The 25,883-nt window shown below is 38.8% G+C and overlaps 1 protein-coding gene and 1 long non-coding RNA gene across 3 annotated transcripts in view; both read left to right on the forward strand.

The window, feature by feature from the left end:
• Window positions 1-1,530, forward strand: part of SH2D4B (SH2 domain containing 4B) — a 133,220-nt gene extending 131,690 nt beyond the window's left edge. For both annotated transcript variants that reach the window (XM_042460889.1, XM_042460890.1), the window contains exon 8: window positions 422-1,530. In XM_042460889.1, coding sequence (XP_042316823.1) covers window positions 422-514 — 93 coding nt within the window. In that variant the 3' untranslated portion in view covers window positions 515-1,530. The remainder of the gene's footprint in view (window positions 1-421) is intronic.
• A 13,200-nt stretch (window positions 1,531-14,730) lies between these two features.
• On the forward strand, window positions 14,731-25,590 carry LOC121924707. Its single transcript, XR_006102701.1, has 3 exons — window positions 14,731-14,839; window positions 19,557-19,619; window positions 22,748-25,590. It is a non-coding gene; the product is annotated as an uncharacterized LOC121924707 (long non-coding RNA).
• The last annotated feature ends 293 nt before the right edge of the window (window positions 25,591-25,883 follow it).

A 25,883-nucleotide genomic window follows, 5' to 3' on the forward strand; every position in this document is an offset into this window, starting at 1 on the left:
AATAAGAATTCACACCTATTCTTATATTTACTTTGTCTGCATCCTCTTGGTACTGTTACCTCCAGTACTGTTGGACTGAAACTTCTATGAGCCCTAGCAAGCGTAACCTATGGTGGGGGATGATAGGCATTATATCCTAATAAAATCTGGAGGGCCACAAATTCCTCAGCCATGTGATGAAAGAAAATAAACTATTGAGTAATGACTACTCAGTATATTTAAAATTAAATTAATATGCTTCTTTTGTATTGGTTTAATCCTAACTATTATAACTTACACAACTGTAAAACATATTGCAGTCTGTGTTTTATGATATTTAAGTTCAGTTGAACTTAAAAAGTATATTTTGGATTGTACTCCTATAGTAAAAATTGACAGGATTATTTTTCATTTTTCTAATGCAATGCGCTTTATTTTTCAGGAAGAAATAATTACATCTTCTGGTGCAGAGTTACTACTGGAGCCTTGCAGACAGACAAAGAACCCACCTGACTACAGTCCTTTATTTGAATGACATTTGGCGTATTTATTTATTTATTATTTTGGGACTATAGAAGAGTAGAAATAATTGGTGAAATAACCACATCTTCAAAAATAAGATGCAAGCTTATGACTAGCAAATATCCAAGAGCTAAAAGTCTCAATGCAGACTATCAAGTTTTTAATTTACCAGTTATGTCACTAATAATGCAAGGCCAACAATTCAAGGGATAATTCCTTTACAATTATACTTCAAAATATGGTTAAAGTGATTATCAAAAGCCAGCATTTACAAAGTGATGATGTTAAGTAATAACTATAGGGACAGGGAATGGATCTAGTACTTTAATGAGCAGACACTGAAGTATGTGAGGGGTACATGGTTAAAAGATATAATGATTTGGGCTATGGGAATGTAGCATTAGTTGTTTTCTGAGATACAAATTACAGGTTAGTAGCACCATGTCTATTTGCTTAAACCTCTCAATTATTTATAAACGTGGTGGGTGAGGAGGCCTACATTTTTGAGTGAAATGAGTGCATGGCTGGAAAAAAAACCAGAATGAAGACTGTAACTGACTCCTCATCTGCCACTTTTCTCCTTGTAGTCATTTATCCCAACCACCTCTTTTCTGGTAACACCTACTATTTGAAAAGTGCTTTATGGAGCGAGGGTAGCAGTGAGGGCAAAGGTAAACCATGGTATTTCTTCCACATTTCTCTTTTTGTCCCAGCAGACCTCCCTCATTCTGCATCTAATCCCAGGACAGGTCTGGGTTTATTAAATGGGGCTATTCTTTTCACATGTAGTTTGATCCTATGTGGAAAGGCAAAAGGGCTATTGCAATTTGTGTGCTCCCAAAGCCATTACTGGAGGTGTATTTGAGGCCAGAGGTGGACGAAGTGTGGCTCCTAGAATGAATCATTAAGTACAGAAATATATTTCCTGCCTCTGGCAAATATCAAGGGATATAAACATGCACCAACTTTTCACTTGTACTCTTTACCAACTTTTTATAAGGAACAATAAACACTTGTGAGAAACTGAAATATTGTGGATATACGTCTTTTGGTTTTCATTTCTCTGGGGCTCTTTCCCCTGCCAGCTTTGCTTTACAAGCCTATGTGGCCAACTATACTGACATATTTATATTTTGTACCGAGCCTCAGGTATGATAGGTATGACTGTTTGATACTTTGGAACGTTTCCCATTGGAATATACAAAGGAGCTCTTTATTTTTCATTCCTCCCAAAGTTACCATAGCTTTCTATTCAAAGGGCCCTGGAGATGACTTACAGAAAATAAACAATTATAAGAGCAACCCAACCATTCAAAGTGGATAAAAAAATAAAGCAGAGACAAAACTATCAGCAGTGCAAACAATGAGAAAGATCTGACAGTTAAACCTTCAATGTCTGGTGTAGAGGGAAGAAGAAAAACTGAAACAAAAGCCAAAATATCACTTAGATAGAGACTTAAGCCCTACTGAAAGCACAACAACTGGAATCGATTGGAATTAAAGTGAGGCATGACTGACTTCATTTCTATGGAGTTTAGTGGATCTGCTCTAGGAATGTGAATCTTCGTTCTTTCATTCTGACATGCATGAATTAATTATTTCAAAAGTTTTCTTCTTTCTGGATAAAATTATGAATGTTTATGCATATTTTTCCCAATTTCTCCATATTTCCTTTTTCTCAGTTATGGTGACTTTTTTGGGTGGGGGACTCCACAATTATTGTGTAAAGAAGTGTGTTTTATGTGCAAAAGGTGACTTCTGGTTTTATTTAGGGAGCTGTGGATTTTCAGCAAAATAGGGTTTTCTGTGCAAAACTATAAGGTTAATTTTTCACACACACACACAAAATCCCCAAATGCAAAAAGATCTCATGGCAGCTAACCATTTTATTGATGGGGTATATCAAAGCGTCAAGAAACCTTTTGTCATGAAGGGTGAGAACATTTGCAAGTGTTCTTTCTGTGAGAAGTCTGGTACATGTTTCTCTACTAATTCTGGGTCCAGATCTTTGATTTGTTTTAAAACCACCAAAGCTCAAAAATCAACAAAGAACTAGTCTTGCAGACTAGAGAGAGCATTCTGAAAGGAAGTTGCCATAGTGCAGAGGACCCTGCTTTTAGACAATATTGGGAAAACATATAAAATATGTGTATGTCCAGCAAGGCCTCATCAGAATGCCTCAAAATCTGAAGAGACACATATGAGACAAGGTACAGTACCTGGTTCCAGACTATTTAGAAACATAAATGTCAGCCTACATGTCAACCTTAAGTTAATCTAAAATCTAGTTAATAGCCACTGTAGTTCTCCTACCATGATACCACAATGAAGCCCAGTCCATAACTGCAGAAATGCAGTGATGTAAGCTTGAAGCATTAGGAGAATTTGGAATGGTACAACAAATAGAAGAGGAAATGCAAGTGCTCCCCTTTCCTTCTTTTTTCGGCAACATCAAAAGCAGGGAATGGCAGCTGCTCTCCACTGTCATAGATGAGCTCCAGCTATGATCACATTTCACACATCTCATATCAGAAAAGATGGGTAAATTGCTGGTGTGGAAAACAAGAAGCATCTTACAGTAATATCTTTGAGTTGTTATCAAAGCATTAATGACAGTGATCAGATAACTCTTTTCTCTGAGAAGGTACAGTCTCAGAGAATTGGATGCATTATGCTTCCTCAACTAGAACTCACATTTCCATTATGGGGGAATTGCCTGTCACGGTGAGAGAGAGGAAACATGATTTTAAAAGCAGAAAAATAACTACAACCAGATGAGTCAAAGTTTTATATTTGTCTTCCAAAAATAAAGACAATGATGATACTTCCTCTTCAAGAATTTTCTCTAACATCCCTAATGAAAAGGTGTTTATTTTAGATCCCACCCTATACCATAATAGTAGGTGGTTTACATTTTAACATGCAATTACAAGATGAAAATAACACGAAGAATAAGAAAATATAATGATCTTTTTATAAGATATTAATAAAATATATTAATAAATGATATTAACAAAATTGGAAAAGAACAATCAGAATCAAAAAGTTCAGCTTTGCTATCTTAAGAAGCCTCCAAAATAATTTTTAAAAAGTCATTTTGACCATCTTCTGGGTAGAAAATGCTAGGGAGATGGATGCACATCTGAATAAATACTTCTCATTGATTTCAGCAGCTTCATTTTCAAAGTCTAGGACACTTAGAGCATTGATTCATCAAATGGCTTGTGTCCATGGGTTGGAAAAGATGAAAGAGAACATTCCTCAAGATATCCTGAACCACTTCAGATTTTAAAGGTCAATATTGTACATTTCTATTGGGTCTTGAGCCTAACTGAAAGGGAGTGGTGATCCCTCAGAATGTGAGTTTCAGGATTCCTGCAGCTATCCCTTATTAGTAATGAGATTTTACCTTCTGGATCCTTCTGGATCCTTCAAAGAAGATCTTGTGTAAAACACTTGATGTTATTTTAGGCAGGAGGTTACCAAAACATGTATGTAGATGACCAGATTGTTGTCCTCCGACAGAGGACAGAGTTGGTCACTATCTGAAGACAGTAATAATCCTTTCTAGCAATAGATGCTTCATGATTTCAACTTGGACTTCTCAACCTGGAGCAGAATGCAAAATGGTGCATGACATTGAGTATAGGACTGTTGAAAGTTTGGCTTTGCAACTTGTTGGCCTTTATCCCACATTCTCTGCATTCCCTAATGAACAAGTATGGCACAACAGCATACTTTTTCATTCTGTAATCCATTTTCATTTTTCCGCAGTCTGTATTTCATGCATATCTCATATTTTAGGTTTTACCTGGCTTTAAAATAAATTCCTTGTAAATTCCCCAACAAATGAAATTACTGGCTAGAAAACTGCAATTTCATCTTGAGAGTTTTATTATGCTAATAAATGTCAGGATTCTCAAACAGAAATAATGAAAATAGTCAGTCAACTTAGAATAGCAGCCAAGAAGACTTCAACAATATATAAGGAGAGGCAGCAGCCATGTAACGGAATTGAACTTAAGTTGAAGTAAAATTTCAAAAGAAACAAAAAGAGCTCATGGCACGGAAGAATTGAAAAGAGCGACAGCTTTATATGGAAAAGATGAACAGCCGTTGCCACTACTCAAGGGAGTGGGGAACAAACAGAAATGAATAAAGAGGGTCTTTCCTTTAAGCTTACTTAGAAGTGTGTTTTGTTGAATCGGAAAAAAGAAACAAGTCATTAAAAGTAAAGTTTGTGCAGGAGATGTATAAGGAGAAAAGCATATGCAAAGTTTTGTCAGAGTTTATCAGAGATATCGTGCAGATTTATACAAATCCCTATTTTTCTATTAAGGATGGAAAGAACATTTGGAATTACTTAAATAAAAAAAAAGTCAGAAAAGATGCTTTGCAAGTGTTGGGAAATCCTGATGAGGAGAACTGTGAAGTGGTATGAATCTTCATAGTTTGGGACTTATTCTATACATGACTACCTTGTGCAGGAAATAGCATAAATTCTAAAGTCTATTTTCTGCACCAAAACCTTCACAGTTGCCAAATTTGTGTAGAATTTGTCTCCAACTACAGCATTTTATGCACCTAAAACTTTGTTTTCCACATAGAATATAGGATTTCTGAAGACTATACAAAACCTTCCTGTGATGAAAATGCTGTTTTCTGTGCAAAAAAAATATTGCACACAGAATAAGTAACAAACTGTGAATAGCCTTTGAAAAATACAGCTGTTGAAGACTTTTTCACAATGGGAAGAAAACTGCTAAAATTACTCATTGTGAACTTTGAGAACTAAATGAGTGAAGAACTACATTTCCACCGCCTATGTAATTCCCTTAAACTGAATTATATCATTGGTTCATTCAGCCTATTTCGTCTATCAGCACTATTCCAGTTGAGAATCTTTCTTGTCTATTGTTTGAGATCCTTGAACAAATGGAGGTGGTAGATACTGAACTGTAGATATTAAGATTACATAGCACCATCACTATAGAAATGTATCTGCTCTGGACCATTATAGCAGTTTCATATCACTTTAACTGACATGATTCCATCCAGGGTATCCTGAAATTTGTAGTTTGATGAAGCACCACTAGAAAGATCTAGTCCACTCCTCTGTACTACTGTACTGCAGCTATTTAGAAGAGAATTCTAAGTAGTCAAACAACAAATCCCAGGATTTCATAGGGAGACCTAACATCAATTCCAGTGATATTAAAGTGCTATAAGTGTAAAGTGAAGATGGATCTTGATTGCCAATTCACATGGTGAGTACTGTCAGAAATCCAGCCAGTGAGACAGCTGTTGAAATTTATATATGGAAGTAACCATAAATCTCTGCAATCTTTCACTTGATAGTTCTTGATTTAGTCTATAGATGTTATCAGAGCTTCCATAAACTTCATAGATTTCTAGATGCCAATGTTGGTCAGATTTCTCAAATTGTATAATATGTTGATGATTATCAAGAGCCAGCTTTCAAGAACCCATTGCACAATTCACTCAAGACTCATGCTCAAATTCTCCCCAATTTCTCTTTCTCCTATAGCTCATGTACTTATCTGCTCATTGCAGTTTCATTATCTTCATTGTCTGGGTTTACAGTATAACAGCAGTGACCGTCACATTACCGTTCTTGTTATTTTTTGATCAGTGAGATTTTGGGGAATTTATTACAAGGCACTTTATGTACTTCAATTTTTACAATAAAACACAGCCTAGACATAAAGGAAAATTTGTTCTTATATACTCTTATAGGCCATTTATTTTCATTCAATTCATTTTTATTTATATAATAGGAAGCTCTCTCTCTCTCTCTCTCTCTCTCTCTCTCTATATATATATATATATATAAAATGGAAAAGTACAAGAAACCACTTTTGCTTGGGCTACATTGAGAAATGAAGCTTTCTCAACTTGTTTTCTTACCAAAATCTCATGATGAAGAATTACTTGTAACTACACATCTTCCACTTTCACCACTTGTTTTACTTACAGCATGCTTTGCGTTTTGGAACAACAGTGGCTAGAACAAGACAGTGAGAGAACCTTCACCTCTTCAGTTCACTTGGCTGGTAGTCCAAGGAGGAGATGCACTTAAGATTGATCTGGGACATATTATTAATGCATCCCTTAGGGAAGACCAGTTTCCATCTTGTTTAAAGGAAGCGGTAGTATGGCTGCTTCTGAAAAAGTCCTTCCTAGATCCCTTAGACATGAATAATTATAGACTAGTCTCACATCCTCCGTTTTCAAGCAAAGTGATAAAGAGGACTTTTGCCCTTCGACTCCAAGCAGTCTCGGATGAAACAAATTATCTGGAGACATTTCAAACTGGCTTTAGGGCAGGATACAGAGTCGAGACTGCTATGGTGGCCTTAATGGATGATCTTCACCTAAATATTGAAGGGGAAATGTGACCCTGTTAATACTTCTGGACCTCTCAGTGCTTTTCAGTACCATTCCATGGTATCTTTCTGGAGCACCTGGGAGAAATGGGGATTGGGGGGCAGTGTAATACAATGGTTCTGATCCTATCTCTCAGGCAGATTCCAAGTGGTGATGCTTGGATATAGTTGTTCCTCTAAAGGGGAGCTTAAATTTGGCATCCTTCAAGGCATCATACGGTCCCCAATGCTATTTAACATATACATGAAACTGCTGGGAGAGATCATCCAGAGGCATGGGGTGGGGTGCTATCAGTATGCTCATGACACCCAGATATATCTCTCCATACCTCAGATTACAGCATTAACTAAGGATGGTTATCTCCCTTCTGAATGAATGTCTTAAGTTTGTAATGGACTGGATGAGGAAAAACAAACTGAAACTGAATCCAGATAAGAAAGGGGTACCAAACATTGGGGCCCCTAACCTGGGTATGGAGATTTGTCAACTGGTCCTGGATGGCGTCACACTTCCTGTAAAGGCAGCTTGGGGGTTCTCCTGGATCTGTCGCTTCAGATGCCAGCTCAGATAGATGTGACGGCCAGGAGTTCTTGCTATCAGCTTTGGCTGATAAGCCAGCTGTGCCTCTTCCTGGAACTTGGAGAACTAAAAACTGTGGTACATGTGCCATGACCTCACAACTTGATTTCCGTAATGCTCTCTACATAGGGCTACTGTTGTGCCTAGTTTGGAAACTTTAACTAGTTCAAAATATGACAGCTAGATTGGTCACCAGGAGATCTAGAGGTGACCATATAACACTGATTTTAAAGTCTCTCCATTGGCTGCCTATTAGTTTCTGGGCACTGTACAAGGTGGTGGTTATAACCTTTAAAGCCCTTATTGGCTTGGGCCCAACTTTTGCAGGACCGCCTTCCTCCATACAATCCACCCTGTGCACTCAGATCCTCTGGGAAAAATTTACTGCAGCCAGCAAAAACTAGGTTGGCTGCATTTACCCAGAGGGCCTTTTTGTCTGTCGTGCCCAGGTTATGGAATGGGCTGCCAGAGGAAATCCAGTATATTACTAATCTTGACTGCTTTAATGATGTAAGTGCAGTGCAGCAATGTCTGGATACTGCACGGTGCTTGTGTCATCATGGCAGCCCCCGTGTGGACTGGAGGCTGCCATGATGGCACCGCTGCTGCATGCTAGGTTTTGGGAGCATGTGGTTGCTGCGCACTCCCAAACCCTAGTTTTGACCCGGTTACAGCGATTTGCACAGGTCTGTACCGGGCCAATGTTTAATTCAGGTTGGAAGGATTAATAATAATAAATAGTGGGAAGATATTAAGAAATTGAATTAGTTCTTAATGAATTTATAGACATGTTAGTCTGACTTCCTGCAGGGGAAATATATTTGACTATACAAAATCTGAGTTTGACTCAATAATTGTATTTTATAAAGAGACAGTTGATTATTCATTGTATTAGAGAGGCACTGAAAGTTCTTTTATAAAATCATATAGGTTAATAACCACTGTTGAGAAGACTGGAAGTATTTTTTGTTTCTTTGTTGTTTTACTTTCTTTTCTCTCATTATATCTAATATTATCTTTTTTCCCTTTTTCTTTCTTTTCCTCCTAATTTTTGTTATTAAGTGTTGTGTTTTATATATCTTGAAAACTTATAAAAATTATTAAAATAATAATAATAAAAACAAATATTGACTTGGTATCAAAATTATTCGAGTGTTGGTGCCAGTCAGGCCTCCAGGTGGAGGGAATTCTATAACTGGGCTGCCACCACAGAAAAGACATAGAAAATGTATTATAAATGTATACTCAGATTTCTTTATTTGGTGCACGGTACATTACATAGTTACATAGGTGACATGGCACTCCTATGAGTAGTTTGGAATCTATAATTTGTCCCAGAGGAAAACAATGAAGAAAGTGGGGTAGAAAGATAATTGGGAAGCAGTATACAGTTGCTTCTTTTGATTTGGCTTGCTGCACTGTTAGTGTGGTGGTAGGATACAGTTCTCATATGTGTGGAAAGTGTGTGTTTGTGTGCTTTAGACATAATTCTGGGTTTTGGAAAAGCAAGTAAGACACAGTCAAGCAAGACTATAGTGGCTCTTATAAGGTAAAGTCAAAAGTAGGCAAAGGATATTTTCTAATAACAGATCAATCTGTTGGGACCTAATTAGACCAACAAATCAAATAAGATCAAGACCAAGCAAAGGAAGTGGTACCACAGATAACTCCATGTGAAGCTCAAACTGGAGACATTATAGTTCAAATATTGCTTCAGCAACAAGCTAGTCCAAGGTAAACACTGGATCAAACTGGATCTTCATCTGAGTGGCTAGCAACACCTTTTCAGTTGAACAGGTCTCGACAGCTTTATCAGCACTTTATTTATCCTTCTGTCATATATTTTAGGCAGGGCTATGAAAGTAGCACAACAGGCTCCTGTTCCATTGGAGCTTCCAATGTGGAAACATATCTCTCTCCCATCCTAATACACCGTCTTAATCTTTGGCCTTGTGCTGCTAAGATAGGAAGTGAAATTTTGGTATATTAAGACTTAGCAATAACAATAGCAAGTACATTTCTATACCGCTTATCAGTGAACTAGCACTCCCTAAGTGGTTTATAATCTGTAAGGCAATTGCTCCCAACAAGCTGGGTGGTTATTTTACAAACCTACAAAAGGATGGAAGGCTGAGAGGACCTTGGAGCCCTGCAGGATCAAACTCATAACCTCGTGGCTACACTACTGGCATTTAACTACTGCGCCACAGGGGCTCTTTACTTATGGAACATATCATCTCCTTATTCTCAGGGCCTGAAGGTTGTGTTTGGTCTGAGAAAATCTCCTTGGAACAGTTTTAAATAAGAGGTTGAATCTGCCTCCCCACTTTTTGACCTGAGAACAACCCACAACTCATGGGTGACAGTGGCTAAGGGTCAACTACTTTCCTGATCTTAAATGTGCGAATGAACCCATGATCCTGATTATTTATTTATTTCATTCATGTATATATGACTTTCCTCCCCATAAAGGACCCTAAATCTGGAAAACTAAGGCAATAAAGTCACAGAAACAAGGCCAGGGATCCATTTTTTTTTAAAAAATAGGATGTATTCTCAGTTGATATATTAGTCAGCTGATAAATATTAGTTCTTTGACTTTGGCTGACAGTATATCAGTTTAAACTATATGACTTTCTAAAGTTAGTTGCAGATGGTATAAATACAGAGTTTTAGAAACAGATACAGTAAAGAAGAATCACCCTATACTTTTGTGGTTCCAAGCTTCTGTGAATCACTACTTATCTTCAGGGTTTTTATAGACTTATCAGAGCTGTGTATTAGGTTGAAAGTGGTTTGTATCACCCTGGGAGCAATTTTTTTTCCGCCTCCTTTTTTTATATGAATATATTCATTTGCATTATTTGTGTGCTAGCACTGACTGTTCGGAGTTGGAAAAACATTACATTACTTTGTGATAACTTTAAAGCTCACAGTCTTCAATCCTGAGATTGAGAACAGTGAACTGAGATACAAAATAACTATAAAATATCCCAGGGAAGGAGGAAGCATTGTGGTGGTTTGGGCTGTTTTTGGATTGAGCCTTGTTTCTGGGATGTACTACAGACCACTTGGTGATAATGATATACGTATAATTGATTTTTCCTCACAGCTAATTTCTTACTAGGCCAACACTCTCTGGAAATCTCATCTCCAAATATTTGCTGGCTCATGATGATTAGCCCTGCAGCTTGAGCTTTTACATTATGACCTGTGGCTAATGCAGATTTTCTAGTAGGGCAAAGACCTATTTTCTCTTGGCAAGTGTTCCCTCTTGGCAGTAATTTTAGCTCTTGTAACTGGATGAATGCTCTGCATGTGGAGTAGGGATACAAAATATTTTGGTTGGTTTGCATTTCTCTGTAAAACAAATACTCCTTTTGCACCTTACAAGGCTAGTAATAGGATGACACACCTCCTGTCTCAGAAATCCTAACATTTCCGAGGCTTGCAATGTGTTTTGGTGAGGAAAATTTCCACAAAATCATGCATGCATTTGAAAAATGCAGACAATTAAATATGTGTATATCCAAAATGTGCAAAACACTTTAGTCAATGGGACATAAATGTAAAATAAAATATGTAGTTCTCACTGAAAAGTATTTGGAAAATGATTACATTCTGGAAAGAAAAACATATACACGGTGACTGGAATTCACTAAGATAGTTGCAAATGTGTAAACTCGAGTAACACATCTGAGACTGGTTCTTATTAGCAATAGCAATAGCAAGTACATTTCTATATTCACCATCCCTATATATTCATTACTTTAGGGAATATATATGGACCATGAAAGTCTGCAGTCCTCTTTTGAGTGCTCAGGCCTCATTGGTCATAAAAGGAAAACATTTATTTTTCCAGACCTCCCAGTTGTTTTCTCTAGCTCCAATCATTCTCAAAGAACTGGCCTTGCCAGTTTTGGGTGCCTATCACTTCCCTTTCATATCTGCTCCTTAGCCATCCCCAGTATGGATTACCTTTCTCTTCTTCACAGTACCACCAGCATGATATATCCCAGCTTCCAGCAACATGAAACAAAGCAAACAAAAGGCAAAGCCTCATTAACTAACCAACATATCAGGACCTTTGGGGGAACCTGTATCTTGACTGTGTTTGTGTGTGTGTTTTGCCTTCAAGTCATTTGTGACTTATGGAGACTCTAAAACAAACCTATTATGGGGTTTTCTTGGCAAGATTTGTTCAGAGGAGGTTTGTCATTGCCTTCCCCTGAGAGTGTGTGACTTGCCCAAGGTCACACAGTGGGTTTCACAGCCAAGTCAGGAATTGAACCCTGGTCTCCAGAGTTATAGTCCAGCACTCAAACCACTACGCCACACTGGCTCATTGACAGAGACCCACATTTAAATCTCTGTTGACTATGAAAAGCTCATTTTCTCAGTGTAATCTATCTGAGAGGTTCTAATGAATACAAAGGTGAAGGCAAAACACAGGCAATATGATCAATTAAAAATGAGTAAATAAACCAGAGGAAATCTACTTTAGTTTGCTATAATTGCCATAGTCTATGTTCTAAATGTTATGTTGAATGGTGAAAGGTCTGGAAACCATGTGAGGAACAACTTAGGGAGCTGGGGATGTTTAGCCTGGAGAAAAGAAGGTTAAGAGGTGATATGATCACCCTGTTTAAATATTTGAAGGGATGTCATATTGAAGAGGGAGCAAGCTTGTTTTCTGCTGCTTCAGAGAACAGGACCCGGAACAATGGATGCAAGCTGCAGGAAAAGAGATTCCACCTGAACATTAGGAGGAACTTCCTGACAGTTAGGGCTGTTCGACAATGGAATGCACTCCCTCGGAGGGTGATAGAGTCTCCTTCCTTGGAGGTCTTTAAACAGAGGCTGGATGGCCATCTGTCAGGGATGCTTTGATTTGGATTTCCTGCATGGCAGGGGGTTGGACTGGATGACCCTAGTGGTCTCTTCCAACTCTATGATTCTATGATTCTATGATTCTATGTTCACGTTTTAAAAAAAAGGCTTCAAGAAAGGCAAGTTATAGAGGAAATGTTGTTGTCCCCTGCCTCAATCCATGGGGAGAGGCAGAAGAAATAATAATAATAATAATAATAATAATAATTTAAAATAAATATTTTAAATTAACATAGACACAGTATAAATATTGCACACTGTGAATGGTTTTTCAGACTTCTTTTTTTGGTCAATATTGTTTTTGTTGAGCCTTGAGTTATAAGCAACCCAGATAGCTTATATGCACATACAAAAAATGAAAAAGAAAAGAAAAGGCATGATTGATAATAAAAAGGACAATAAGAAGTATGTGTGTGTGTGTGTGTGTGTGTGTGTGTGTGTGTATATATATATATATACAGAAGTAGGAAGGTAGTAACTGCTGTAAGCAGCATCAAAGCTTCCAGTGAATCCAGAATCCCACTGATAGAAGCCCAACACACCCACTCTCCTCCTTCAGTATCTTTCTCCTCTTCTTTTTTTTTCTTCTTCTCCTTTTTGGTATTGTGAATTCTCCCCCATTAAATCAATGGAAGTATCTATACAAAGCTGTTTGCATTAACACAACAGGGAGAGGTAAAGATCAGAATGGAAGAGGAAGCTGGGAGCCAGAAAAAAATTGAAACTGATTCATCCATTCAGCCATTGAGTACTCTTAAAAGTCTGGGTTAAATCTCTGGTTAATGTACCATGTTTGTTGTGCTGTGCCACCTCTCTTTTCTGTCATGCAAGTTATTTTTAAAAGCAACATTGAAATCAGGTTCAACGTGGTCATCTTTATACTGGGATTAGTTCTCCTGGTTGAATTTGGCTGGTGCGGAGGAGTGATAATTTCATTTCAATGAGCTCTGGCAGCTTTAACACTAACTTGGGGACTCTATACACTGTCACTTTTCACACCAGATTGGGTCTGTGACAACCTCATGCCATGGCCCCGATCTGACCTTTCAAGGGTGCGAAAAAGAGCCACTTGTTGTGGCTCCTTTTTATGCCTTCAAAAGGGTGCCATAGCCACGTTGCCGCACCTATGTGGCGCTCCTTCGGTGCTGTGTGGTATGGCCGCATCACCAAAGGAGTGCCATGATGTTGCACACCATGTGGCATGGTGCATGGCATCAGAGCACCCTGGGGGTGGAGCTGGGCATGCATTGTGAGGACACTACACCCCAACTCTGCCCCCATGCTGGCCTTAATGGCCGGTGTGTACAGGGCCATGTTTTATTTGGCACACATTTTTGTGGACTGCAGTGAATGCTTATGACAAACAAAACTTGTTCATTGGGGAGGGGGGCTGTAAGATTCTTATTTATTACATCAACAGTCACACATTTGTTTATATTTAAGAGGGAAAGAACTTGAGATGTTTTCTTAAAAGTCCTCTACAGGAAAAAAACCTCACAAATCCATTCACATCTATTGCTCACTACAGTCTCTTCTATTTGGTTCTGTCTTCTCTCTCTCCTAATTAATGGTTGCTTGCATGGTCTTTTATAACTTTCTTTTTAGAATGAGTTTCCTGTATATTTTATTTTATATTAATGCAAGCCAGACTTAATTCAAGTCATTAAGGCTTCCTTCCCTTGTTCCAGTGTGAAACACATGCTTCAAAATCTGGAAAGAGAAAAGCCTTTGTATTCCTTCCATTGTTTTGCATTCTTCTTCCTTTTTGTCTCTGAAACAATGCCAAAAACAAAAACAAAAACCCTTTCAGAGCTGGCTGTATTAATAGGAATATACAGTACAAGGTTTCTTTGAACAACATTATCCACTTTTCTGCCATTACAGAATGAAATGAAAGACAGATGATACAAGTGGCTCACTGATTTGCATTCTAGTTTGTGAAATTCAAGTCCCAGAAAACATAAATAACGGGTTCATAAAGCATTCAAGGCCTAGAATATAAAGGAGAAAGCTCTGTTTAATGTAGAATGAATGTGTGTTACTAAACCTATAGACACAGAGCTATTCCAGGAAAAAAGTCAACATAGCTATAAACAAAGATATGAGAATGTCAACAATGACTGGATCAATAATAAACTCAAAACAGGAGCCATGGTAAAGAGGACCATCTGATGCAATCAGACGGCTGATGGAAGTTGATGAAAGACAGCCAGAAATCAATAGTCCCTGACATTACAGCACCCCTGGAGAGTGACTAATAATTTTCATAAGAGAGGATCTGTAAACCTCTGCTGTCTTATTGGACCAGATATATCAGCTGATTAGACTAGAAAAGATATGAAACAGTCAGGAGTCAGAAGTCAGACAGCTTGTCAGTCTCCAGCATAAAAGAATGCTGTTCATGAACAGATGTCATTCTGAGTTGATAATCCAGACATACTGATGGAAGGAGACCATGCTGGTAAGACAGAGAATCATTGCTCTCAAGTAGGAGATGGGTACATCTGCACTCCAGAAATAATCTGATTTGACGCCACTTTCATTACACTGGCTCAAGGCTATGGAATTCTAGGAAGGATAGTTTGTTGGGGCACCAGAGCAGAGCCTATTGTCAAGCCTATGATGGCATGCCTCTTTGTTCACAGATGCCTATTTAAGGATGTCTAGTTTCTTGACAGAAGAGGAATTAGACATCTCTAAACAGTCTAGTGAATAAGTGGCTAAGATATATTGTTTATGATGGCAATATTCCTCTATGTTTTAACTACAGAAAAGCCACCAAGAGCAACACAGATAGTAGGAAGATCAAGTCCTTATGAAAGTGTAACATCCTATCTGCAATGCATTGTAATGTAACACATTTGATGCCTTTCATGCAAAGTAGGTTAATCAAAGCAATGTGCGAATGGCAATACCTATGTTTCTTCCTAAGAGAGTATATATGCATCTATATCTATGATTGACTATAATAATTAGCCTAGAATATTAACAGACAGCCCATTCATTTTCCCACATAAATATCCCGAGATTCCAATACTGTACTTAAGAATGCATAAGTAGTGTGTTGATGTTAGCTCTGCCTGCCTGGATTTCAATGCTAGTCACAGTTTGGGCATCCAGATGACCAAAAGGTGATAGAAAGGGATCCCAGCCAGATACATAGCAGATGAGATGTGGTAACAGACCCTCAGTCCCTCAGTCTCAAGAGAAAGGAATGTGGAACCATGCCTGTTTCAGGGTCAATAGATATAAAATAAATCAATAACATTTTAGAAACCTCACAGCTCATTCATGCTATGGAAATAAACCGATGTGGAACCTGTTTATTTCCGCGAAGTTCATATTTTTCCTGACCAAAATTGGTGCAGTTTGCAGGGGGGAGACAAAAAAGCCCAGTTAAACTAGTGCTTTTTAAAAGAACTATAATTATTCAAATCTCTGATAGTGAGAGTAAGCTATCAGATTGATTTGAATGCCATGGGAACCCCAAGTGCAGTCCTTCCTCCTCCTCCTCCTCCTCCTCCTCCCTCCTCTCCCTGCAGTGCCACCCCCTTCTCTATTTACTGTAAAAAAAAAGGTAGAACAGAGGAGGGGTCTCTTAAGAAAGAGGCACCCCACCCCTCTGATGTTGTGTGCCTTCATGTCATTTCTGACTTAGGGCACACCTGTCATGGGGTTTTCTTGGCAAGGTTTGTCCAGAAATGGTTTTCCTCCTCCTCCTCCTCCTCCTCCTCCTCCTCCTCCCCCTCTCCCCAAGTATGAATGGGAACAGAGTTAAAATGGCATGGAGAGATCTCCTTGATACAAAAGGGTAAGTGTGAATGAGCCTTCAGTGTGTGAGTTGGTAAAACTACTGAGCATCTAATAATAATAAAATAACAAATCCTGTCTCTGGTACAATTGTTTGGCACCCTCCTTGCATTGAGAGGGCACTATTCTTCACAACTTTTTTTGGGGACAGCATGGGACTGCTATCTGGAGCATTTTTCACTAGTTTGACACTGGTAGTGGTGAGAAAGTCCTCTCATGAGACCCAGGGGTGTATGGCACCAGGAAGGATCACCAAGCAGGGGAAAATCCTTTGCCAGCATTCCTGAGTCCTGATGGCACAGTTGATAAATGCCTATACTGCAGCCACTCACTCAAAACCATAAAGTTGCGAGTTCAATACCAGCAAAAGGGCTCAAGATCGACTCCGGCTTCCATCCTTTGGAGGTTGCTAAAATGAGTACCCAGATTGTTGGGGGCAATTAGCTTACACTTGTAAACTGCTTAGACACTGCTAGTTCGGTATGAAATTGTATACAAATGAAGCTGTTTGTATTGTTTGTTTATTCCTGGTGACAGGTAGCACCCTGGAGATTGGCCAGTGGTGACCTCTGTCATCCCCTGGGTCTGGTGCCAGGCCAGGCTGGGAGTTCATCAATCAGCAGATGAGTTGGTCGATGCCAGTATACTGAACCATGCTTAGGGCCAACCCAGTTTTTCTCTGCTGTAAAGAAAAAAGTTGTGGCCTTTTTTCTTCAAGTTGGTGGTCTTGTGTTTTTTCTGCACCTTGGGACACCACCCTTGCACCCACAAGCCAAATTGTATTCAAGCCAACCCTACTGAAACTTTCTGACTATAAATTTGGAACAAAGGTCTGCAGGGTCAAAGGTCAGGGCCATTGTTAGCAAGGGTGATCTGTTACTCCTGGTTTTCCATTTCCCTCTGAGTGTAGCTTGTAATTTCCCCCAGCAGGTGTATCGGGAGGATGGATTTCCTCAACAGCAACCTAATGTTGCAAGCTATCCCAAGTCTAATAAAAAGGATTCCAAGGTGACCTTGAGAAATTAGGACTCATCAGCTCTAGAAAATCCTAGTTATGGTGGAAGATAAAAAACTGCTAGAACTGTTCGTTGGCACTGACAGATTTCTAGTTTTGAGGGGCTTTCCTTGAAGCTGCTGCTATGGGGGCTTATATCATGAGCAGCTAAATTTCAAAGTCTATCTTGATACTACCGAATATCTGTGGCATGCACTCACTGAGACCAACTAGATTACCACACTAAACTCTTATAGTGCGGTACACTGGCCCCTATTCCATTTTAACTTTAACTGACCCCAGTCTTCACTTTAACGTTAACTGACCCCAGTCTCCACACAAACCATGAGCCAAGAAGCAGAGACTTAAAAAGAAAACTTTGGCCTGTTACAGACTGCCAAAATAAAGCTGCTTTGGGTCTCTTTGGAGGTATGGTATTTAAATGATGCATGGGTCCTAAGAGTCCGGAGGTCGCGCCAAAGCCACACTCCACTCCTAAGCACTGGAGGGCAGCTTTGGTGCAGCTTCCGGATTCTTCAGATGCATGCATCATTTAAATACCATACCTCCAAAGAGACCCGAAGCAGCTTTATTTTGGCAGTCTGTAACAGGCCTTAGACCTCCCTATATGGTTAAGGAGGGGATCTCTATATGGAGAACTGGCCCACATATGACTAATATTCAAGATTTATAGGCATTTTCTCCACTTTCAGTTATACAATTTAACCACTGCATGAACTAGAGGAAAAAATCCAGCATTAACATACACATTATTTCTTCTACTGTCAGAGAAGATGATAGGGATTTTATGTTATCTGTGTCAAAATGGTTAAATGAAGCTAGGAAGCAAGTATCAGTAAAGTACATAGCAGGAATTTACAAAAATCAAAAACAAATGCCAGTGTACTATGGTATCATTAGGGGCTGGCCAGATCTTTTCAAATCTGTTTCTTGTGTTTTATTTTATTTTTAAATGTATCTATCAATGGGAAGCTATTGTTCAGAGGCCACATGTTAGCCATCCTTTTGTTGGACATTAATTCAAAAGATTTGCCTGGGAGAATGGCTTTCACTGCGGTCACATCAAGTTCAAAATATCTCCTTTCAAATTGGTCTTATAGAAAATGGGATTGGATCATGAAAGGTTACTAAAGTAAACTGCAATCAGAGGAACAGGTCCATCTCTAGCAATGCTGAACATCATGCTCTTGTCTTTGTTATATGGAAAATGTCTAGAGAAAAGATTGTTCAAAGGAAACACAAAATACGTTTTCTTGCTGACATGGATTTGTATACAAATAAAATATGGGGGCAGTAATTGGTGCAGAGGGACACAAGGACTATAGCTGCTGCACAGTGGAGTGATAAACTGAGCACATGTGTCAGTAAGTACTGGGGAGAGAAGCAAAGGAAGTAAGAGAGAGACTGTTCCTCATTCATATGAAGTGATCATGCTGGCTGGCTTTGTTCTTAGAAAAAATGCCTTAACCTTGTTCCAAACAAAGGGAAGAAAAGGAAAACAGAGATTCTAGGTAGCGGTGGTGGTGGTGATGATGTAAAATAGGAGTGAATAATCTGGAGAAGAGCACTGACCAGTTTCCAGGTCATCTAGCACTCCAGAGTTCAGTACAGTTTAATGAGCTAGTGAGTGTCCAGTTTAATTAGTCAGAAACTTATGCAGATTAATGTAATTTTTGCTACACAGCCTACTAGTCACTGAAATGGGATATGGCTTGTACCCCTTCAGACTGCAGGTGTGAACTGAAATAGCTGAATCCTTCTCTATACAAACAGTATACCCTGCATATTGAAAAAGTATGTGCCAGAGAGATGCTTATTTTCTGTGTAACAGAAAATTCCAGAGGGATAGTCATGCCAGTTTATTGCATCATAAATGAACAGACAAAAAAGTGACAAAGAAAAATACATGCATCCACAAGATTGGTACCCACAATTTCACTTACTCACATCTAAACAATTACAGTCTCTCTGAGCATCTGGAGGTCCTCCAGTGTAACTTTATGTTGATCATCTGCTGGAAATATAGGTTTCACTATTATCCTTGATTTTCACTGTTTGCAGTAAGTTTGGGGATGTATCTCCCTTGGATATGGGGTTCATACTGAACTGTGGATTCATGTCTTGTGAGCCACAATCTTCTTCACTGAAGTAAAGTATGATATGGTTACCAAAGTGGTAGCTAAGTCACCATAGCTGGCAATGTAAGATGCAAAGCTTTGATACAAGGAGATGTGCCAGCCAAATGGGATCAGAGAACTAGAGTAATATGCGTACATACCATCTTTATTAAAATACTCAGTGGGATACTAAGGAGAAACATCTGTACATCTGTTCTCATTTTCTTTTCACACAGTTGGTGAACACATGGAACATATGGGTGAAGAATGGTAAGACTAGTCCAAGATTGCCACCAGAGGTAAAAGAAAAGTTGATGCCCCTTCAGTAGTTGATGTACTGAAATTAACTAGATTGGTAGTTGAATCTTGTGTGTGTAGGGGTAGGAAAGAAAGAAAGAGAGAGAGACTGAGACTGGCATAATAAATATCTCATCTAAATTATTATCAGTGGGGAAAACAGCCATAGCTAAGGTATGGAAATATGTAGAGGAATTAGCTGTTTCATCATGGAGGAGACTGAGGAATCTGATATTAAATGAGAAAAAATAGCTAAATGTAAAGTTCTCGGAGGAAAAACCAGGATAGACATGTTTATTGAGATGTGACAGCCATTTATTATTTTTGTAAACAATTCTTCTGATATCCTGGGGCTAGGACCACCGAGGTTTCACTTTAAATATTGGAAAGCTCTGCTATAAGGTCTTTGACACTTGACATTTTAGATACTGAAGATCCATCACTGATCACTTGTAAAGGGAAAAAAGAAAGTATATTTTGGCTATGCTAGACAACAGATTATAACTTACAGGGGATTCTTTTCAGAATGCAACTTTTTGTCAAAAGGTAGTTTATCCCAGCTTACCACTGATATTTTTATGGAAAGTAAACTGTTTTTTGAAAAAGAATCTGGGGAAATTGCTCAGTTTACTCCAAAAATAAACAACAATATTGTATGATGAAAGGTCAGACTAAAATGTATCACAAAATAGTTACAAAGCCTCATAAGCTAGTTCTTAGATGGAATAATTTGCACAATAAAGATGTTACACAAACTCAGTCACATAAAAAATAAAATATATTGAAGACGCATATATAGTAAATGCACACATCTGACTTCTTTGGCTTGCATTTTGCACACAGTATAACTATTCCTTGCCTTTTGTCTTTCTTTCTTTTGGGGCAAAACAGCCATCAGTTGTGCAGGGCATGGGTCCAGTGGTAGAAGCCACACACACACACCCCACCACAAATGGCACTGTGTGTGACATTTTCTTTCCAATTACAATGGAAACACTGCCAGGATCACCATCTAAAGTAACAAGTAAACTTGAACAAAAATATTATGTAGAAAAAGAAAGAGGAAAGGAAAGGAAATCAAGTCTTCTTTCAAAGGAAGGCTGATTTTCCACTCAAACATTCTTTGGTATCACCCCAGCTTTCCAACGGTCACTTTTGAAGAATGAACAGTCATATAAGGCTGTTATATGGGAGGGAAAGCATTTTGCCTAGCTCAAATCATTATTGTTGGACAGTAATGTAAAAGTAAAGGATAAACATAATATTCTTTCAGTCATCCAGTGTCAACAAAACTGTTAGTGACAAGGATCAAATTAATTCCTGTTGTCCTCCAAGTCTCTTTAAATTCTGAATGGAACAGCATCACAGAAGCATTTAATTTTTTCAGAAGACAAACATGCAAAGCATGTGATAATAAAACAAAACATTTGAGCCAATATGGTGTAGAAGTCTGAGTGTTGGATTAGGATTGTGGAGATCAGACTTGGCCTTAAGAAAACCACTGGGTAACATTGGGCAAACCACACACTCTCAGCCCCAGAGGTATGCAATAGCAAACCCTCTCTGAACAAATCTTGCCAAGAAAACTCCATGATCAGTTTGCCTTAGGCCTGGGACAGACTGCCCAAAAAGGGTGGCCTGCTGGCAGCTTTATTTCCTCCAAAGGGAAGCCACAACTGCCAAACTGTGCAGCTTCCCTGTGGAGGAAAAAGAGTCCAAGAAAAGTGGGTTCTTTTTAAGCTGCAGGGGCGGTGTAACAAGTGCGCCACTGGTGCACTCGTTACGTAAGCGCTGCATGGTGACGTGTGGATGCTGCCATTATTACGCCATCTGTACATTCTAGGGTTAGAGACCATGTGGTTGACGTGCTGTCTCTAATTCTAGAACTGGCACTGGTACGCTGCTTCCTGGCGGTATGTACCGTGCCTTAGGGTCTCTGTAAGTGAGCAGCAGCAGCAGCAACACAGGAGATTGCACAAAGAACTTTCTAAAATTTCATATATCCACACAACAATACCCCTCTTTAAGATTCGATTTCTACTTTTCAACTCAAGTGCTGCTTGAACATTTTGTGAGCTAACAAAATCCATAAAAGCAAGTGTGGGGGAAAGTAAACTTGAACCATTATTCTAAATTGAGATGAAACTACTGTTGGTTCTTCTTGAAAATGATTGACAGTATCAAGAAATATCTCCTGCATGAGACAGTTCTTTTTGGATATTTGGCTGGGGACTGAATAAATGATTGGTTAAAAAACAATATTGGCTTAATTTTCAGCTGACCCCAATTTACCCTCAGTAGTGGCTTGAGTACTGGACTATGACTCTGTAGATCAGAGTTTGATTCTTCGCTTGGCCATGAAACCCGGTGACCTTCAAGTCACATGCTCTCAACCTCAGAGGAATGCAATGGCAAACCTCCTCTGAACAAATCTTGCCAAGAAAAGCCCATGATAGGTCCACTTTAGGGTCACCATAACTCAGAAATGACTTGAATGCACACAACAACGACAAAAGCATCACTGATAGGGTATGTGACACCATAAAATTATCAGTAATTTTGTTGTTATTGTTGCTTGCCTTCATGTTGTTTCCAGCTTATGGTGACCCTAAGGTAAACTCATCACAGGGTTTTCTTGACAATGTCAGTACCATCCTCTGAGGCTGAGTGCCTGTGATTTGCCCAAGGTCACCCAGCTGAGTGGAGATTTGAACCTTTCTCCCCAGAGATCAAACCACTGTACTATGCTGGCTCAGATCATTGAGAGTCTCTTAATGGATAAATAGTACTATGAGCTTAGAAAAGTGAGACCCTAGTTCCTGATGAACTGGGTTCATCTACATAGTACAAAGAAGAAGAAACATGGGAGGAAATGCTACTGAAACGGTTTGAAGCAAGGCCCATTTTCACCCAATCAAGAGGCTTCAGAACATGCTATCCCTTTGAAACCACCAATTTGAAATGAAAACCTAGAGACTGTACAATCCTTAATGTGACCTACAGAACTTCTTCAATTATATACTCTTAGTTCTGAACAAATACTTGAGTTGGATTTTTAAAGATACATTTGCGGCCTTAAAAACAAGATGAAATGCAGAAAATGTCATCTGAATCCCTCCTTGTTCTTTAGGTCTTTGGAGCAATTTTGCTAGACTCAAGAGGCTCGTACTTTTCAGAGAAGTTCCCAAGAAGCATCTGTACTCTTGTGTGAACAAATGAACCCCCTGAACTTTTGGAGATTAACCAGTCTCTAATAAAAAATGTCCTTATATAGTTTTTAATCTACTCTGGCAGAAACGTGGCATGAAGATGTTAAGTTCTTAATATCTCTTGGAAAAGCATCCAAATGTCAGGTTGTACAATATAGTGCCTTTCTTTGTAAAACTCAGAAACTGCATTTACAACAAAGAATGTAATACAGCAGGAGATCATTGTGGATTACAGACAAGCTTCTGAAAATGTCAGTGGTAAATAGCCAGCAAATCCCTTATTATCAATATCATGGCATTGATATAGAGTAGAAAGGTATATATGATACTTGCAAATCCATATCGCTGCAAACATTTTAGGGTTTAGCAATCCCACCAGACTCAAGCAAAACACAGTTCTAATGCATGTGGGATCTTAGGCTTTAAAAATAGCTGATAAATTTGTATTACGTTCCAAAGACTCCTGATGTGCAAATGGACTTGGTTTTAATTGAGTTCCATGGAAATGTGCCTGAAGGTCCATCTCCTTTCTTCATCTTTGACTATCCCACAAAGGGATTATAATCTCCCTTTTATTGGGTCACAGAGGGAAACAGAACCTTTATTATTACATTTTTAGACTATAGCTCTCAATATATATTCCTGACAGTGTGTATACATGATAATCTGAGGTTCATGAAGGTGACATACAAAAAGGTACCAAAATTTGTTCATGAGAAAAGAGTGAACTGTTTTTTGATTGACTTTTGGATATGTATCACAATGGAAAGTACCTCATCTCATAGTATGATTTACAGCCAAAATAGACAGCCCTGAAAAAGTGGCTTGCTGGCCTTTCTAAAGCCAGATTGGGGGCATGGTGCCACATGCCACGGCTCCAATCCACCACGGCACCAGCTGAAAAAGGAGTGGTTGTAACCATTCCTTTTTTTAGCCACAGAAAAACTGTCTTTAGCCCTCAAGATGCAACACCCCCAAGATGCTGGACGGCTGCACAAAGGGGCATCTGTTTCACCCCATAGTTAGTTATTCATTCTCAACATATGTTTACTGATTCCTATGTTACCTTTGGTGCAAACAGAATTTGGAGGTAAAGAAAGTCACAAACCTGGGAATTTTGATTTTGATTTTGAGTTGAACTAGACTAGCATAAGTATGGAGAACCTGTGGGTAACCACACTTTCTTTAAGGACATGCATTAGGATCAGTTGTGGCACTGCCTGCTTTCAGTTTTCAGTATCCTAGAGTTCATTGTTTTGGAAAGCCCAACTACTATAAAGTAAACATAAACTTTCAGTGTGCTACTATCCAAAGAAAACTCAACTGTTACCCTTTGTCTTATGCTGCATCTGTGCTGGAGAAATAATGCCATGGCTCAATGCTATGGAATTCTGGGATTTGTAATTTTGTGAACTATTTAGCCTTCTCTGTCAGAGAGCTCTGGTGCCACAATAAACGATATATCCCAGAATTCTATAGGATGGAGCCATGGCAGTTAGAGCTCTGTCAAATTGCATTATTTCTGTAGTACAGCTGCAGTCTAGATTATCTCACTGTTCAAGTGCAGCAAAATATGTATGCCAAATAGTTTAACATTTCAGGTTGTGATAAAACATAAGAAGCCAAGTTTTAGGTAAATTATCTAGCTCCTGAATGATTCACAGTATATCTTGCTATAGCTGTTGCTTTTAAAGGAGCCAGTAAGTGCCCTATTGGCTCACACACACCCCAAAACATGAAAGTAAAATCTACCTCAGAATTTTTCATACCCATATCAAAGTTTCTGATCTAGTTCTTACCATACCATTACTCTTATATTATTTGCTCCTCTTTAGCCTGAAACTGACAGGCACCCCCCCAAAAAAAACCCATGGTGGGGCCATGCTGATGTGTTTTGCGCTAGGGCCACAGCAACTGCATGCACCTGGCTAGTTCTGCATCACTGCTGCGATTTTGAACCAGGCCAGCAAAAGGAGCAGTATTTTACTGCTCCTTTTTGGCCTGTTTCTTTTCCGATGACAAGGTTTCCCACCGTGTTTGGGACATGCATCATATAAATGCTAAACCCCGAACATGGCAGGAAACTGTCTCATTTGGCCCATCTGTTTTGGGCCTTTGTTAACAATAATATAATTGATTCCAAATAGGAAGATTGGTCAGAGGTCTCCCACCAATAAAACATTTTCTTCCCACTCCCTAGTTCCTTATGCTACATGATTGAATCTCACCAGTTGCTTTGCTATAGAATAAAGCAAAAGGCTAAATTTCATTACCTATGCAGTAGATTCATTATCATTATTATCACTATCATTATCTTTAGTCTTATTTTAAAATTTGTCAGCTGTTTGATGCTCCAGGGAGACAGCGCCAGCTGTGAAACCAGTATAATTGCCAAACTTGAGGAGTCAACAACTTTTTAGTACTGTTTTGTTTAGTTTGTAAATGTGAAATTTGCAGGTGCCTTCAGCATAAACCAGCAGAGCTACCTGTCTGAAATTAGGCTGGGCTCTAAAGGGTCTCCCATATTTCCTAGCGTTGTGCAGTTTATACATATTAGCAATTACATGGTCATAATTTGTACACAATTACATTTCAAATTCTGACTTATTGTGCTCAAAACAATACCTATTTTTGTCCAACAAATAAGACTAAAATTAAGTAAAATTAAAATTAAGTAAAATCTCAGCCTCAGAGGGAGCGATCAGGCAGACCCAGCAACATCAGGGACTGCCTGAAGGAAGAGGCCCCTCTCTCCTCAACTGTCATCTCGGCCTCAGAGGGAGTAATCAGGCAGACCCAGCCACATCGGGGACTGCCTGAAGGACGAGACTTCTCCCTCCTTTAACTGTCACCTTTTGTATTGTATTACAATTTTCACTATACACCGCTATGATCATTGCGGAATAGCGGTCCATAAATAAAACTTGTTGTTGTTGTTGTTGTTGTTGTTGTTATTATTATTATTATTATTATTATTATTATTATTATTATTTAAGAGTACCATTAAAAAGAATATCCCTACATTTTTAGCTGTTCACTTCATTTATTTCTATATTC

Source organism: Sceloporus undulatus, chromosome 3 (genome assembly GCF_019175285.1).
Source record: "Sceloporus undulatus isolate JIND9_A2432 ecotype Alabama chromosome 3, SceUnd_v1.1, whole genome shotgun sequence".
Lineage (NCBI taxonomy): Eukaryota > Metazoa > Chordata > Lepidosauria > Squamata > Phrynosomatidae > Sceloporus > Sceloporus undulatus.